The 19336-nt window shown below is 44.3% G+C and overlaps 1 protein-coding gene across 1 annotated transcript in view; it reads left to right on the forward strand.

The window, feature by feature from the left end:
* LOC126248836 (uncharacterized) overlaps positions 1-19336 on the forward strand; it is a 535548-nt gene that overhangs the window by 473595 nt on the left and 42617 nt on the right. Inside the window, exon 24 of the mRNA XM_049950252.1 lies at positions 12801-13031. Within this exon, the coding sequence (XP_049806209.1) occupies positions 12801-13031 (231 nt within the window). The remainder of the gene's footprint in view (positions 1-12800; positions 13032-19336) is intronic.

Genomic DNA, 19336 nt, shown 5'->3' on the forward strand with positions numbered 1-19336 from the left:
AAAACCAAACCCCTAGTCTGGTTCGGGTTCATTGATGATATCTTCATGATTTGGACTCACGGCCAAGTCACCCTGTCTTCATTCCTTCACAATCTCAACACCTTCTATCCCATCTGCTCCACGTGGTCTTCCTCAACTAGCATCATGCTGCCTTCCTAGATGTTGACCTCATCCCGTCTGATGTTTTCATCTGCATCTCTGTCCTCATTAAATCCATCAACCACCAACAGTACCTGCATTTTCACAGCTGTCATCCCTTTCACAACAAAAAATCCTTCCCATATAGCTTGGCCACCTGGAGATGGTGTATCTACAGTAACAAAAACTGCCTTGCTTGGTGTGGTGAGAGTCTCACCAAGGCCGTTACAGACAAACAGACAAACGCTACCCCCGGACCTAATTCACAAACAGATTTCCCATACAATTTCCCCTCACACCTCCCATCCTTTCACCACCCCCAAAAACCAGCCACAAATGAATGTCTCCTTCATCACCCAGTACCACACCAGACTGGAATAACTGAACCACATCCTTCACCAGGACATTGATTATCTATCATTGTGCCCTGAAATGAGGGACATCCTACCTGAGATACTTCCCACCCCTTGTAAAGTGGTGTTCTGGTGTACACCTGACCTCCACAACATCCTAGTCCATCCCTGTGCCACTGCCAATTCCACCCCTTTGCCACAAGGATGACATCCCTGTGGAAGACCCAGGTGCAAAACCTGCATGATCCCCCCACTCAGCACTACCTATTCCAGTCCCGTCACAGGTTCATCCTACCCCATCAGGGGTTGGGCCATCTGTGAAAGCAGACACATCATTTATGAGCTCTGCTGCAATCATTGCACAGCTTTTTATATTGGTATGACTACCAACCAGCTGTTCGCCAGGATGAATGGCCACTGCCAATTACAGTTGATTTCAATGGCTGCTTAACTGACTGAGTCATCTGGATCCTACCCTCCACCACCAGCTGTTCTGAACTGCACAGATAGGAGTTACCCTTATAACACATTCTCTGCTCACATAATTATCCTGGCCTCAATCTATGGTAACATACTGTCACCTCCCCCCCCCCCCCCCCCCAAGCCAACAGTTTCCCAGTCCTCTCCTTTTTTGCTCCTTTTTTTCTCCACCTCCCTGCCCTACAACCCCCTGACGCTGCACCTGTAGGCAGTCTAGTCCCCGCACAGTCCACTAGACAGCATTCATCTCTCTCCCCCTTCCCATGCCTGTAAGCTCCAAACACACACCTTCTCCTTCCCTGCTCCCTCCAGATTGCTGGGCAACCCATGTGATGCTGCAGTCTGGCCCGAAATCCTGAAGTTAGTGGTTGTGTGTGCATGAGGTGTGCTTGCTTTGTGTGTGTGTGTGTGTGTGTGTGTGTGAGCACGCACGTGTGTGCGTGCGTGTCTGTGTCTTGTACTGATGAATGCTGTGGCCGAAAACATAATGTGAGTATCTTTTAATTGTGCCTGTCTGCAGCTTGATGTGTCTTCTTTACCGTAAGTAGCAATCTGTCTTTTTCCTACATTGTTAAATTATATTTGGAATTTACGTCTGTCACACTGTATACATTCTTCCATTGGGCATCCTTTAAGACTGCCTTGAAACTTTCTGTTGTCTGTTCATTAATTACTCAAGGTGCTGTCCATTATATCACTTCACTGTAAGTTATTTACCGTGACTAGTTCTGCATCATGGCCAGAGAGGTCATTCACTACTGAATAAACATTTGCATCACTGATTAAGCGTTCACCTACAAAAATGTTACCTATTGGATTTCTGCTTTCTTGTGTAATTATGGTGGGAGAATTAACAACAGAAAACCTGTAAGTGTCAGTTAAAACTTCCAAACAGTTTTTTTTTTTTTTACCTCAATCCTTCAGAAAATTAATATTAAGATCTCTGCAGTCTACCATTTGTGTTTGTTTGCTAAGTGGCATAATAATTGCTAAAAATTTTGTAACAATTATAAATTACTTTTGTGCTATCAGAAATTCACAAGCACAGGATTCCAGTTGTTGTTCTAAGCAGAAACTACTGGTATCAAGAGACTTGAACTTGATTTTATGTTTTTGCCTTCACCAAAACTTTTCCTTTGTTCATATTTTACCTGCAGAAATGGTATGCTAATTTATAGGCCTCTATGTTTAACATTAGGATTCCTATATTTATATTATGCTCAGACAGACATAATACATGAGCTTCCTTTTGACATTCTGTATCATAAAAGCAGATAAAGAGTTTGACAACTTCATATTTTAGTACTCTAATAATTTGATACATAATGGTAAGGTTATTTAGACAAGGTTTTTTTGTGTGACACTTCATTTCTCTGGACTTCTTCTAAAGTAGTCTGCCTGAATGAGGCATTTAATGTAAAAACGTCTTAGCTCTTGTGCCTATACTCACAGTAATTCTGCCAGATAGATAAATGTAACCTTGATTGTATGTTACAAAACTTCTCAACTGATTATCTCACTTTAGTTGAACTGGTGGTACACTTACTTGAGTCCAGGGACTCTCATCACAATCTATCCTCCACTTTTTTAAATTATCTTTAATGATGTTCCATCTTTTCATTTTAGTTTTCCAAATATTGCATGCTTCTCTGTGGCTACCCTGCACATGAATCTTCAAAGTGTACCACTTTCAAAGTGTCACCCACTCATCTATGACTGCAGCATGACAATCGCTGGTGAATCAAAACATAATCTATCTTTTGTGATCACATGATGACATCGGTATGTTTGCATCTGAAAGTGTTGGCCATTTGTGCATGGCTGCACCATGATCACCATTATTTCACCAAAGGATATGCTGTCTGTTGAGATTACAAGAAGATGTTGATACGGATGCAACAGCAGCAAAATGGATCATACTTGTGATCTGATCCACTAAGTCTTTGTGTTCATGCACACATCACTGACTTCACAGGTTCCAGTTAGCATTTCTGAGGCTTCATTTCTGTGGCTTCCTTTTGAGGGTACTTCTGTCTGTTAAATAATCCTAGACAGGGAAGGGGTCATTCAAATGAAGGTCATTATCATCTTCCCACTGATCTGTGTCTCTGAGGAAGTGAGAAAAAAAGCAGGGTGGTAAAAAATCCGGTAGGAATGCTGAAATCCCTCATGTGTCCAGTATAGAGAAAATGTGAAGTCTCAGATTGGATGACACTCATGGGACTTCATCTCTAGGCCTATAAGAGTGTCTCCATAGCATGCAATATGCATTTTTGTAAGTCCCCCAGAATGAGAAATGGTGTGAGAGTTCATCAAGAAGGGTCTTCAGTGTCTGGTGAAAAATAAAGTACCAGTTATCTTTCTCTGCATAAACAGTTTTTCTGCTATTGATTGTAAGTATATAGTAAAGACAATAGGCGAGGCATATTGACTTTTACTAACAAATACAGAAACACATGTCTTAGATCCTTAGATAAATATACTCTTCATTGTATGAAGCCCTCATGAATTCACTGTTTCCTCAAAAATGTAGAATTTGTCTTCAAAACAAAAATACATAATACATATTTACAAAAATAGGATATATGCTAATGTTCTTTCACAGATCCTAAGTGAAATGGTCTTAAATAATGTGGAATCAGTAAAACATTTCAGACATATTTTAATTTGAAACATATCACAAATAAAAGTGTGTAAGTTAATTCATAAGTTACTGCAGTGCTCAATATGTGATGGTATGCATTGGTACATGAGAAAAAAAATCAGAAACATAGATTTTTAGATGTGATATAATAGGACTTTTTCTGCAGTTGAAATGATATGAAACAAATGTTGTATTCGCACTTTTAAAATGTTCAGAAAGGCCGTAAAATAATGTTTTAAGAAATCTAAATTTAAAAAAAACTGGAAGGTCACAGTACCAGAAGATCTTTTTTTTTACAAATCAAACACTGGGCTAATGCATCCATGCATCATCAAACAGAAAGCAGTTTACCATACTTTCTTATACAGATCACATTACTCCACTGAAGATGAGCAGAAGTCAGATTTTATGTTACCCTCATATTATTTGACATTATTATTCACATATACATAAGGTAGGTACACTAAGAAATTTGCCAAACAGGTAAGGAGTTGAGCACCAATAAACCAGTTAAGTTTCTCATAAATTGTATTTTATTGGTAGCCAAACATACTACAGTTACAGGCAAGTTACTGAAGATGTGTGTTTGTGCATAATGGATGTTTTTCTGGGACAAATTAGTCATCTTTAAGTATGATATTCTTGTTTCTAGTATTATTTCCATGAACTGAAATGTTGGTTTGAAAGATAGATATAATTTTTGAGGACAAATTTTCTTTATAGAATATACAGGGTGAACAAATTGTATAATTCATGCACTCAGATGACTCAATGCAGTTCCTTACATATTAACAGTACAAAAATATACATCACAAAACTTCATTCATATTTTTGGTTGAAAAAGAACACTTAAGAAAATCAATTTGGCAACACTGTGGTTATACGTGTGGGTTTTACGTGGCGTAGAACCATGATAACACACTTTTAGAGTAAGAATTAACATTTATTTCGGCACTGAACAGAGTGAATATAGTAACAGATGTCGAACATGGCATGAGCAAACAAAGACAGAATGCAAAGGCAAATAAAATAGTCCTAAGAGATGGTGCTTTGTGCCATGGATACAACAGAGATACCCCACCCCACCCCACCACCACCCGCTGCCTGCATGCAAAGTGTGTGCCGGGGGCAACGGGAAGTGGGTCCGTGAGTGACCACATAGGCTTTAATCATTGAACCAAAACCGTACTTGCTCATAGTAATTCCAAGGCGTTGAGACATCTAGCTTTCCAATGTACAGGGGTGCCGTCCATGGTGCGGATTCAGTGACAGGTGCCATTGATGATTGCCAAGATCCGTGAAGGGAGGCACACATGTGGGGGTGAGAGGGGGGGAATGCGTGGCGGTGGTTGACTGACCTTGGCATGCCAGGATGGCATGTGTGGAGTGTTGGCAGCAGGTGACGACTGAGTACACGGTGCGGTAGCCATGAAATGTGGGGGATCCCATGAAGCGAGAACGTGAGCGTCCATGCCGGGCCAGAGGGATGTGGGTGGGGCATCGGTGGCAGACGATGATGGAGGGCATGGCGCGGCAGCAACGCCATGCAAAGTGTCCCGCAAAGCAATAACAGGAGCATCCGGGAGGTCCAACTTCATCATCATGGAACCAGCAGCAGGGAAAGTGCAGCTCGACACAGAAGTGAAGCAGTGTGAAGACACAGTAGGAGAGGGATGCAGTGTCGAAAGAAGAGGCTCTGCAGAGAGGATGTGTAAGCTACTCTGTGCTTGAGCCAATTCAGCTGAGGCAGTAGCAGTGCAGGAGCGTAGCTCTGCGTTATGCGGAGCCTGTCGATCTGTTTGCAGACATCCGGTAAATCGGAGAGACATGCCATAATACCTTCAAGAAAGCATAAGCCAAGGAGGTGGAGAGTGGAGATGTATCAAGTTCATTTGAGCATGGACCGATAGAACCAGACGCATGGCAGAGTGTAGCAGCGTGCAGGTCTGGTGAAAGTTCATAATGGTGTAGGAAGTCTAATCCAACTACAGGTTTGTCCACGTCAGTTACATGGAAAGTCCAAGGAAAGGTGGCAACTGATGATAGGCAAAGTGACATCTTGATGGAGCCAAAGACCATGATAGGAGAGTGATTTACAGCAATCAAATTGAGGTTAGCAGGAGAAAGCATGTTGCCGACATGCTTGGCCACAATGGTGCCGACTTCAGCACCAGTGTCGATGAGAAAGCGACTGCCTGATGACAAGTCAATGACGTAGAGGCGTTGCGCCACTGGAGCAAGTGGTGGTCCCTGCCGCCGTTGGATAAGCAGCTGCAGCAGCAGGTCGTATACCCCTAGCTTATTTGTTACATAGTTTAATTCGTAATTTCTTTGCGTGTTTTTGGGTACTTGCATTTTTTAATTCATAAATTTCGGCCATATTATAGTATTTGAGAGTTGTAGCATCGCGCTTTAGTGTTTACTTCGTAGATTCTTTGCGTGTTTTTGGGTACTTGCATCGTCTAATTCATAAATTTCTGGCGTATTATAGTATTTGAGAGTTGTAGCATTGCGCTTTAGTGTTTACTTCGTAGATTCTTACTTAAATTGCGTGTGAGTTTTGTATAGGAGGTGTAATTTCGAGTTTTAGTTACTGTAATCGTAAATTCAGGCAGATTGTAGTGCAGTCATTAGGCATTTGTACAGGTTAGTTAATACATTCTTTGCGTGTTTCCCTTGCGTTATCTAGGCACAGACTCGTGTTTCAGTAACTGTTGTTCAACATCGATTAGAATGGACTGGGACTGTGATTGCTGTGTTCGGATGAGGGCTGAGTTGCCATCCCTTTGCTCACAGCTGCAAGCGGCACTGACTTCGGTCGCGTAGCTTGAGGCTGTTGCCAATGGGCACCACTGTGGGGAGCCGGACTTGGGTATCACGGGGATGTCAACCTCGTCCCGTCTGTCCCCGGATCGGTCTGCCGCTGTGGTTGCCCCAGTTGCTGCCTGCAGTGGGGCTGAGCCCTCGCCTGTGGTTGATTGGGAGGTCGTTCCAAGGCGTGGCAGGCAGCGAAAGATGTCCCCGGAGGCTGATCAGAAAGCCTCCCCAGTGCGTCTGACAAACAGGTTTCAGGCACTGTCTCTGGCTGAGCCAGATGCAGCTGCCTGCCCTGTTTCAGAGGATGATTCTTAGCCTTCAAGGTCCGAGCAATCACAGAGGGTGGGCTTATTGGTAGTTGGGAGCTCCAATTTTGGCGCGGAATGGGGGCCCTTAGGGATATGGCGGCTAAGGAGGGGAAGAAATCCAGTGTGCACTCCGTGTGCATTCCGGGTGGAGTCATTCCTGATGTGGAAAGGGTCCTTCTGGATGCCATGAAGAGCACAGGGTGCAGCCAGCTGCAGGTGGTGGCACATGTCGGCACTAATGACATGTGTCGCTTTGGATCTGAGGAAATTCTCTCTGGATTCCAGCGGCTATCTGATTTGGTGAAGGCTGCCGGTCTTGCTTACGAGATGAAGGCAGAACCGACTGCGGACCTTTGGTGCAGAGCCGGGTGGAGGGTCTGAATCAGAGGCTCAGACGGTTTTGTGACTGTGTTGGCTGCAGATTCCTTGACTTGCGCCATAGGGTGGTGGGGTTTCGGGTTCCGCTGAATAGGTCAGGAGTTCACTACATTCAGCTGGCGGCTACACAGGTAGCGGAGGCTGTGTGGCGTGGACTGGGCGGTTTTTTAGGTTAGAAGGCCTAGGGAAAGTACGGGGTGGGCTACAATCTCAAAGGGTGCATGGCAAATACAGGATGTGCTTGGATCAAGGAACAGTCGGAATTGTAGTTGTAAATTGTTGTAGTTGTGCTGGGAAAGTCCCTGAGCTTCAAGCGCTCATAGAAAGCACAGAAGCTGAAATCGTTATAGGTACAAAAAGGTGGCTAAAGCCTGAAATAAGTTCTGCAGAAATTTTTACGAAGTCTCAGACGGTGTTCAGGAAAGATAGATTAGGCAGAATTGGTGGTGGAGTGTCTGTGTCTGTCAGTAGTGGTTTATCTTGTAGTGAAGTCGAAGTAGATTCTCCGTGCGAATTTGTATGGGTGGAGGTTATACTTAACAGCCGAACTAAGTTAATATTTGGCTCCTTCTACCGACCCCCAGACTCCGATGATATACTTGCTGAACAGTTCAGAGAAAATTTGAGTCTCGTAACAAATAAATACCCCACTCATACGGTTATAGTTGGTGGGGACTTCAACCTTCCCTCGATATGTTGGCAAAAGTACTTGTTCAAAACCGGTGGTAGGCAGAAAACATCTTCCGAGATTGTCCTAAATGCTTTCTCCGAAAATTATTTTGAGCAGTTAGTCCACGAACCCATGCGAATTGTAAATGGTTGCGAAAACACACTTGACCTCTTAGCCACAAACAATCCAGAGCTAATAGAGAGCATCATGACTGATACAGGGATTAGTGATCACAAGGTCGTTGTAGCTAGGCTCAATACCGTTTCTTCCAAATCCACCAGAAACAAATGCAAAATAATTTTATTTAAAAAAGCGGATAAAGTGTCACTAGATGCCTTCCTAAGAGACAATCTCCATTCCTTCCAAACTGACTATGCAAATGTAGACGAGATGTGGCTCAAATTCAAAGATATATTAGCAACAGCAATTGAGAGATTCATACCTCATAAATTGGGAAGAGATGGAACTGATCCCCTGTGGTACACAAAAAAGGTCCGAACGCTGTTGCAGAGGCAACGGAAAAAGCATGCGAAGTTCAGAAGAATGCGAAATCCCGAAGATTGGCTAAAATTTACAGACGCGCGAAATTTGGCATGGACTTCAATGCAAGATGCCTTTAATAGGTTCCACAATGAAACATTGTCTCGAAATTTGGTAGAAAATCTGAAGAAATTCTGGTCGTATGTAAAGTACACAAGCGGCAAGACGCAGTCAATACCTTCGCTGTGCAGTGTCGATGGTACTGTTACGGACGACTGTGCTGCTAAAGCGGAGTTATTGAATGCAGTTTTCTGAAATTCCTTCACCAGGGAAGACAAATGGAATATTCCAGAATTTGAAACACGAACAGCTGCTAGCATGAGTTTCTTAGAAGTAGATACCTTAGGTGTTGCGAGGCAACTCAAATCGCTTGATACGGGCAAGTCTTCAGGTCCAGATTGTATACCGATTAGGTTCCTTTCAGATTACGCTGATACAATAGCTCCCTACTTAGCAATCATATGCAACTGCTCACTCACCGATAGATCTGTACCTACAGATTGGAAAATTGCGCAGGTAGCCCCAGTGTTTAAGAAGGGTAGTAGGAGTAATCCATCGAACTACAGACCTATTTCATTGACGTCAGTTTGCAGTAGGGTTTTGGAGAATATACTGTATTCAAACATTATGAATCACCTCGAAGGGAACGATCTATTGATACGTAATCAGCATGGTTTCAGAGAACATCGTTCTTGTGCAACGCAGCTAGCTCTTTATTCGCATGAAGTGATGGCCACTATCGACAGGGGATCTCAAGTTGTTTCCGTATTTCTAGATTTCCGGAAGGCTTTTGACACCGTTCCTCACAAGAGACTTCCAATCAAGCTGTGGGCCTATGGGGTGTTGTCTCAGTTGTGCGACTGGATTCGTGATTTCCTGTCAGGAAGGTCACAGTTCGTAGTAATAGACGGCAAATCATCGAGTAAAACTGAAGTGATATCAGGTGTTCCCCAGGGAAGCATCCTGGGACCTCTGCTGTTCCTGATCTATATAAATGACCTGGGTGACAATCTGAGCAGTTCTCTTAGGTTGTTCGCAGATGATGACACATCTAGTAAGGTCATCCGAAGACCAGTATCAGTTGCAAAGCAATTTAGAAAAGATTGCTGTATGGTGTGGCAGATGGCAGTTGACGCTAAATAACGAAAAGTGTGAGGTGATCCACATGAGTTCCAAAAGAAATCCGTTGGAATTCGATTAATCAATAAATAGTACAATTCTCAAGGCTGTCAATTCAACTAAGTACCTGGGTGTTAAAATTACGAACAACTTCAGTTGGAAAGACCACATAGATAATATTGTGGGGAAGGCGAGCCAAAGGTTGCATTTCATTGGCAGGGCACTTAGAAGATGCAACAAGTCCACTATGAGACAGCTTACACTACACTCGTTCGTCCTCTGTTAGAACATTGCTGCGCGGTGTGGGATCCTTACCAGGTGGGACTGACGGAGGACATCGAAAGGGAACGAAAAAGGGCAGCTCGTTTTGTATTATCACGTACTAGGGGAGAGAGTGTGGCAGATATGATACGCGAATTGGGATGGAAGGCATTAAAGCAAAGACGTTTTTCATCACGGCGAGATCTATTTACGAAATTTCTGTCACCAACTTTCTCTTCCGAATGCGAAAATATTTTGTTGAGCCCAACCTACATAGGTAAGAATGATCATCAAAATAAAATAAGAGAAATCAGAGCTCGAACAGAAAGGTTTAGGTGTTCATTTTTCCTGCGCGCTGTTCGGGAGTGGAATGGTAGAGAGGTAGTATGATTGTGGTTCGATGAACCCTCTGCCAAGCACTTAAATGCGAATTGCAGAGTAGTCATGTAGATGTAGATTGGACACTAGACTCTGTGGAGGATCATGGCGGGACATGGTGCCTAAGCGTGCGCACTGGTCTCGGTTGGGGAAGGTGGAAGGCTCGCGACAGTTGCAGGCGGCATCCCCATAGGTAGTGTGGAACCAGCACAGAACAGCTGACTACATTGGGGCTGGAAGCCAATTGTGTTGCAGCTCGAGTGAGGTCGACGGCTGTCAGGGGTCCGCAGGCAGTACCTCATGTAGGCCGCTAGGTGGCAGCTCCTGACAGTCAGCTATGGTGCTGAGGTGAGGGCACTGGTCTCTGTTGGCAGAGTGTGGAACCAAAGGTGCAGTCATGCCAACTGATGGTGACAGGGATGTTGTCTGTGACTGGCAGTGTCGGTGATCAATGATTGCGTGTATGCCCTGTTGATCATGTTTAGGGAAACCTCAAGAGGGTCGGTGATGTGAGATAACAGGTGGAGTTGTAGGTCTGGTGGCAGTTTGACCAACCAAAAAGTCCAAAGCATGGCGTCTGGTAGTGTATGATCATCAATCAATGTACAAAGGCGCTGCCAAAGCTGCAAAGGTTTGTGGTCATTGAGGTGCTCATCATGGATGATGTGGTGGATAGCCTCTGCCAGAGGGTGAGAAAGGTATTCAGTAAGTAATGTTTCTGTCATTAAATACTTGGGCAAGGTGGGTGGCGATAGTAGCAGATCACTGATGAGGTCTGGATGAGAATGGAGGTGGCTCACCAGGCAGACAAAATGTGCATCATCATCCAAAATCCTGTGGGTATCCAGTATGTGATCCACCAACCTGAACCAACTGCAATTTGCAAAGCAGGCATCAACCAAAGTCTGCATCAGAGAGCGGCCACAAGCAGCACACTATGTACAGTGAGCCGGTGCAACTGACGGTGTGATGTGTCCCAACTGCAGGCCCGGAGACAGGCAAAGTATGGGTGTAACGGCCGGTGCCGTTGCAACAGCAGGTGGGAGGCGGTCGTGATGTTACCAAGGGGGGCTGATCCTGAAACCGGCGCAGAAGAAACACCCGGTGCCATTACGAGAGCAGACGGAAGGTGATCATGATGTGACCATGGAGTGATGGTCGTGGTAACCAGTGTGGCAGTGGCGACCGGTGCCGCTGAAATGGCATGCGGGGGGAGGGGGTGGGGGCGGTGGTGCAATAACATCAGGCATGCACATGAACGTTCATCAAAGTATAGTTCTTGAACTTCATCAGCACATCAACCTGACCTGAATGTGACTGCGTAGCTGATGGGTGGAACACAACGTCCATCACACGATTATAGTTCACAATGTCACTAAGTGGTGTGCTCTGTCCGGGTGGCAGTCACTGCTGCGTAGTAGGATTTGACGGTGGCCATGTTGGGCTGGTAACAGTTAAGTGGCCGCTGGTATGGTAGGGGTTAGGTAATTTTTCACTTTTAACCATATATACATTAGGAACACTTGTATATACGCAAGCACAGTTAAAAGGGTGCATGGCACTAGTACAAAACGACACTGGTAGATCCATTGTTCTGAAGGCAATGTGGACAGGCACACGAAATTTGTTAACAATGAAAATAAGCACAAAATAATTCCCGAATGCACAACGTTGAAATTGGGGTCAACACTGTGGGTTTTACGTGGTGTAGAACCGTAATAACACACTTTTAGAGTAAGAATTAACATTTATTTTGGCACTGAACAAAGAAAATACAGAAATGGATGTAGAACATGGCGCAAGCAAAGAAAGACAGAATGCAAAGCCAATGAAAATAGTCCAAAGAGATGATGCTTCACACCAGTGACGCCACACATGTATGACAAGTATCTTCAATGAAACACCTCATGCGTAAGAACTGTTTGCTGTATAGGTGTTCATTCTGTTATCTCTTAGGGCATAATATTCTGAGCTGCACATACTTAAAAACTGAATTAAAGTTTAAATTAGAAAATCACAAGCAGAACAATAATGTTGAATGGTAAATGTGCTCATTGCCATGAGCTGTTCAAAATGATAGGATTTTTATAGTTTTGTATAAAAGTATCTTTTGACTATAACCTATGGATATGTTGATCAGTATGTCACAAATAACTCAATATATGGTTATGAAACCAGAGCCAGTTATTGTTGACAGCTATCCAGAAGAAATAGAGTTTGAACTCAAAATATTACAGTGTAGCAGGATGTGGAGTTAAGTAACAAATTGCCAAAAGAAATTAAAAACAAAACATGTTACTTCAAGAAACATATTAAAATGTATTTAATGACAGTAATTGCTGCACTGTTAATATACTTAAAATATTAATGTAATATAATAAAGGCATTTGCTGCTAGATGAAAGTAAGCTGTAGAGATTTTTGGACCACATTTTTTATATGTATTTTATTAGCATTTGTGTATAATTTTATTACCTATGCATGTAAACATTTCCATCACCCATACTGGGTAAATTGCTCACAGATAGATAAATAAATAAATTAATTTGATACTTCAGAAAAAGTGCTATGTTTAACTACATTTCTCAAGACTACTTGTGTAATAGAAAATATTTAGTGATTTCCTACCTAACATTGATACTGAAAACTGAATAGAATATTTGCTGCTATTTTTTACCAATTTTTGTTTGAACTTAACTGTTGAAATCTTTTCAGAGTGCCTTTTCGGCCTTCTGGCACAAATATCGTTACAAACACTGCACCTACTCCAAATGTCCGAATGCGCATTATTACACATAAAGGACAAGAAGCATCTGTAGTGGGCCTGGGAGAAGAACTTCAACTCAAAATAGAAATTGATCCCACCAGTGCCTTCGGAGTTTTTGTTCGCAACTTGGAAGCACGCACAGACAATGGAGAGCTGTTGACTTTAATTGACAATGTTGGGTAAATATTATTATAATTATTTTTAAAATTTAGTTAAAGTATATTGAGCACTAGACTTTCACACAGTATTCCCTAATGTACACTATGTGAGAAGTAGTGATTATTTCATTACAGATAACTCATTCTCTTACCATCACTAATCAAAAAGTGAAATGGAAGGAGGTAACTAATCTCTGTAGCAAATAACCTGCCACATTTATCATATTACATACACAATATATGAGTATCTGAATGCAGTTGTAATTAGCCTAATTAGCTACACATGGAAATGTGATTCAGGAAGTAAGCTCACAAGTTATATTACAGAAATAAACTGCATCCCAGAATTTGTAAAAGAGTAAAGGCAATTTTTACTCTAAATGGAAAAGTCACTTTACAAATCAAAAAAATTACAAGGTGACAGAATCGATGACCATGGTTTACCTTCAGGCTGCAAAACTTCAGTACTGCAGGTAGACGCATATCAAAGCAGAAATAACTTTTGGAACTAATAGTTCCCTTCTAGGATAAGGAAAGAAGGACAGGATGCAAAAGCTTAGGAAGGAGGAGCAGGTCACCAACACTCAAGGACGAGAGGGCCCACATATTGTAAGGGCAAGAGGGTCTTTCACAGCATACCCCTCTTTCCTCCTTGAAGAAGGAATTAACAGTTCAGAAGCTATTTGTACTTTTATATATATCTGTTGGCGGTATTAAAATGTTGCTTCCTGGAGATAAGTACTGGCCAGTTATTCTGTTTCCTAGAAATTCTCATGATGAGCTTTTTCAGTAGACCTTATGGTATGTAATCCATAGTATATGAAGAGCAAATTTTGCTACTGTCACCATAGTTACTGTAGATTAACCTCTTTTACTGCTTGCTGTAGAAACAAGTTACTGGATCTAGGAAATTATATTTGACTTTTTAACTACATGTCAAAGTATCACACATCTTGCTATGTGATAAATTCATCACAAATGGAGTATCACCTCATTCCCACATTGAGGTTTAATTGTGCATGGTGATCTGAAATGAAAAGTTCACATTGAGCATACATCCAAGTAAACCAGACAGTCAGTTTCAATTCATTTGTGAAATGTTATGAGACTGCAAACTCTCTATTCTGTATACTTCATAAACAACTTGTATCACACATTACAGAATATTACTTGAACATGTGGAATCAAAATCAGACTAGAATAATGAGGACTAATGAATACACACAATGAACTGCAAAAGAGATCTGTAGCAAATTTGTTTATTCCATGTTGAAAATGTGGTATGAAAAGTTCTAGTAGAATGTACACTCACCAAATAAGACTATGGGAATGGGATCAGTAATCAGGATATAGAAAACGTAATTCCCATATATGTTGTAGCTCGTATATATTTTCACCTGACACTGCATCCGTACAGAATGAAGTATAACAAAGAACTGACTAAAGTAAAGATGAAGGCTTGACAGAGCACTTAGAGTTCACAGATATTAAGTTTCATGGTCGATACAAACAATCGACGCCACACAAGCGCCCCCGTACTACAGACATCCAAGGGTGAGGGCGTGTGGGTGTCGACATCGGTGGAAATTGTGCGCATCGGCAGGTGCACCACAGGTACTTCCATCTCAAAGAAGGTGGGTTGTGCAGGTGGAGCAGCAAGAGGCAGGTCAACTTCGTAGTCAGTTAGCCACCATGCCCGGATGAGACAGCGGCCAGCCCGGGAGTAGGCGGGCAGGGCAGTCGACGGCGTGGTGGAGGCATGTGTGGCCCTTAAGTGGATCAAGCCATCCGTAGAAATGAAAGCACTTAGAGATGCTCAGTCACACTCGCGCAGGGGTGTGAGGTTGTGTGCAATGTTGATGTGTGAGCGACCATCCGATGGCAGGACCTCGGTATCTGTCAAAAGAATGAGCACTCAGTCATCGAACGTCACTACAGAAACGTTGTTAACTCGGTGCAGTGGCACGCTGCAGGACAAACTGATAGTAGGTGTGTGTGGTCTCCAATGTTGGAGATGAGGGCACAAAACCTCTGCAGGGTGAAACAGAGGATGAGGTCGGGAAACCAGCGAACCATGGCGAATAGTCTTTGTCCGAAGAGGTGTGTGGTGAGGTTCATGGGAGCATGTCTTTGTTCTTGATCAAGGATGGATCATCTGCAGAGTCCGACTGTGGTGATGTGAGACAATCAGGGTCGATGAAAGCCGGTTTCAGGCGATGCAGAGAAACTTTGTGTGGTCTTTAATCATGATATCAAAAGTCATGTCCCTTCACCGCAGGACCTTGCAGGGGTCAAGATAAGGAGGTTGAAGAGGCTGCCGAACCGCATCATCATGCAGCACGATGTGGGAGCAGTCGGAGAGTGCGGTGGGATCATAAGTCTCGGGCGGTGAGTGACTGATGGGCAGGTCCAAACGTGTTTGTTGAAACTCCGGCTAATGAAATCTGGCAAGAGGGGAAGATCCTCACTAACCTGGGGAAGAACAAGTTCCTCCGGTAGAACTGGATCCTCACCGGAAACAAATTCAGATATAGTCCCCTGTAGGTCAGGTTTATAGGTCGAGCATAGACCAAGTAGCACTCACGGGAGAGCTTCCGACCAGAGACAATCATGGCATCAAAGGGCCATCTCGAGGGTCCGGTGCAATCACTCCACCAAACCATTACTTTGTGGGTGATAGGCAGTATTGTGTATTTTTTTTAATACCGCAGATATTGCAGAGAATGGTGAAAAGGGAGGATTCGAACTGTCGACCCTGATAAGTGGTGATAAAGGTCGGGAAGCCAAAATGAGCGATCCACGAGCCAATGAAAGCCTTGGCTACCATCTCGGCAGTAATGTTAGGGAGAGGGACAGCCTCGACCCAGCGAGACAAACAGTCCATAGTTGGTAAAATATATCTATGGCCCTCCGAAGGAGGAAGAGGCCCAATCAGATCAATATGTACGACAGAATCGTCCTGCAGGAATGTCGAACTTGCACAGAGGCGGGGATGTTTGGTAGCTGATCTTGTTGCATTGGCAAGCGACACATCTGCATGCCCAGGTTTGACAGTCCTGTTTGATGTTCTTCCAAACAAAACGTTCTGACACGAAATGTGTGATGGCTTGAACACCCGGGTGGGCTAGGTCATGCAGGGCATCGAAAACCTGTCGGCGCAGCCCAGGTAGGAGCAAAGGGCGTAGGGTGCTGGTTGAAGAATCACACCACACCTCATCGGAAATGCCAGGGAATTTAGCCTTTGTGAAAACAAGTGATTTTTGTGGGTCTCGTAGGAGAACTTGAGAGTCTTTGTCAGAAGCTTGGAGGGAGGCCAGATCGGAAAGATCAACATTGTGGGAACAGCACTGATCCACAAGAAGAAATCCACAGTGACGTTATCTGCACCCTCGATGTAACGGACGTCCATTGTGAATTGAGAAACCAGGTCAAAGTGGCGGTAACGTCAAAGGAGTGGGTCCTCAGGTGGGTTGCAGAATGCTTCTGCCAGTGGTTTGTGATTGGTGAGGATGAAAAACGTACATCCCTTGATGTCGGGGTGGAAATGTTTGATTGCCTCATAAACAGCAAGGAGTTCTCTATCAAATGCAGAATATTTTCTCTGAGCTGTAGATAGCTTCTTGGAGAAGAAATGAAGGGGGGAAACCACGTCGCCCTTGCGTTGTTGCAACACTGCCCCCACCATGATGTCGCTGCTGTCTGTAGTGATGAATAACTCGGTAGAGGGGTCGGGGTGGGCGAGTGTCACAGCATGAGCTAAAGAAGTCTTCAGAGCCTTGAAGGCCTCTAGCATCGGAGCACTCCAAGAGACGGGTTTGATACTGGAAGTTTGTTTGCCTGATAGCACATCCGTCAGGGGTGCCTGAACAGAGGCGGCGGAAGGCAGATGGCGACGATAGTAATAGATGGTGCCGAGGAAATGGCATAGCTCTTTGTAAGTAGTCTGGGATGGCAGAGGCGTGATAGCCTGCACACGAGATTTGAGAGGCTGTATTCTGTCAGCGGAGATGGTGTAACCTAGGAAGGAGACTGACGCCTGGCGCAACTGAAACTTGTCTTTGTTGACCTCGACACCATTGGAGTTCAAGGTCTGGAGGACTGTAGACAGATGATTTTCATGTTCCTCTACTGAGCTGCTGAAAACGAGAATGTCATCCAGATAAGCAAAGCAAAACTCGAACTGTCGCAAGATAGAGTCAATGAAACGTTGCCACATTTGTGCCGCGTTCTTTAGGTCGAATGGCATGAAGTGGTATTGGAATAAACTGAGCGGCGTGATAATAGCTGTCTTAGGAATGTCTTCCTGCGCCACAGGAATCTGGTGGTAGGCGCATTTACAGTCAATAACAATGAAAATTTTGGCGCCCGATAACATACGAGTGAAGTCATTGATGTTTGGCACTGGGTAATTGTCCATGATGGTACAAGTGTTTAAGCATCTGTAATCGCCACACATTCGAAAAGATCCATCATGTTTGGGGACAAGGTGGATTGGTGAAGACCAGTTGCTGTCTGAAGGTTGCAGAACACCTGCCGCCAAAAGTTCATTAATCTGCTGCCAGGCCTCACGCAACTTCATAGGTTTGAGGCATCGTACCTTATGCCTAGTAGGAGGGCCAGCAGTGGTAACTCTTGTGTGTCATTCCATCAGTGACAGAAGAAACTGGGAACAGCACATAAGATTGGTTAACATCCTGGCACCGAATCTTCGGACGAGTAGGGCGCGACGAGGTGTAGCCGTTAGTGCAAGTGGGGAAAGGTAGCACGAAATCATGTGTCTCTTACGGGAACATGGCGTGCACTTGTGTGGAGGGGCTGGGTGAGCGCACAGCAGCAAGCGAAGGGGAACTGGCGGTGGCTGTCTGCTGTTAACCTTGCACTGGACAACCAGTGTGGGCGAGAGCAGCGCTGGCGTCAAACGTGGGACCACGATGGCCACTGGGTCATGTGGCTGGTGAGTGAGAGAGGGGGAATGTTTACCAACACACGCGGTAGCTGTCCGAGAGGTTGGCGTAGTTGCAACACGCTCGTGACTGTCATTAGCAGCACTGTTTGAAACACACTGCACTGGATGAGGCGAGCATGACGGTCGGGTTGGAATGTCACACGCAAGTAAAGTTTGTGGACTAACCTGGTGACAGTTTGAGCTAGGCTCGGCCAAGCAATCTTGTTTAGGTGGCGGCACCATGGACTGCATTTGCAGAAGCAAGGTACGAGCCACGACGAGCTCGCTGTAAGTGGATGCAATTCATTGTTTCAGCTTCTCATTGTCCTGGCGGAGTTGCGTTGCCGAGTTGTATTCTGACAGTAGGTCGGTAACGCAGGTCACAATGTTGCCCGCAAGGTTGGAGCATTCGAGTATGATATCGTATGTTGTGGTGGAAACAGAGAGTTGGACATAGGTGCAGGTGCAAGGTATGTGAGTGTTCGTAGGATGGTGGAGCACTGAACCCTGTATGACGTTCAGAGATAATAGTTCATAATGAGACAAAAAATCCATACCAAGGATTGGTTCATTGATGTTGGCAATGTAGAACGTTCACGGAAAACATAGAGAAGGAGATGGGGCCACCGTGACCTTTACTGAGCCTGAGGCAGGTAACATCGTTGTGTTGACAACTCATAGAAGTGACTTTGTCTGTGAAGAAGTGGGTGGAGCCATCGAAGTAGGTATGATCAACACATCAGCACCAGTGTTGACCAGAAAAGCTAGATCTGATGCAATGTCAGTCACATAGAAACGACCACTTGGCTGGGCAGATGAGTGAACAGAGTGTAGGGTGCCTGTTAGGCTCCCCGCAGGACTCGGCGTCTCTTAGTTCCTGCAGTTGGTGTTTCGGTGTTGGCATAGCAACCTGCACTTCTTGGCATCATCGCCGAACACTTTGTGGTACCAGCAGAAAGGGTGAGCAGGGTGAGGAGGAGGTGGAGACTGCGACAGTGGGGGCAGCTTGTCCTCGTTGATTTGTTCTGGTAAATAGAACGGTACATAAGGTGCGTGGGCAATCCTGAATTAATATCATATTTCTCCATAAAATTTCGAATCTGCATAGAAGCACCATTTTCAAAGATTTTTGATAGGACTGGAAGGAGGAAGATGGGATGATAATTCCCCATATCCTCTCTTGACCCTTTTTTGAGCAACTGTTTTAGTTCTGCATACTTCAGCACCTCTGGGAAGCTTCCTTGTTCAAAGGATTGGTTGGTTGGTTTGGGGAAGGAGACCAGACAGCGAGGTCATCGGTCTCATCGGATTAGGGAAGGATGGGGAAGGAAGTCGGCCGTGCCCTTTGAAAGCAACCATCCCGGCATTTGCCTGGAGCGAT

The sequence above is a fragment of the Schistocerca nitens genome, chromosome 3 (assembly GCF_023898315.1).
Source record: "Schistocerca nitens isolate TAMUIC-IGC-003100 chromosome 3, iqSchNite1.1, whole genome shotgun sequence".
NCBI classification, from domain to species: domain Eukaryota; kingdom Metazoa; phylum Arthropoda; class Insecta; order Orthoptera; family Acrididae; genus Schistocerca; species Schistocerca nitens.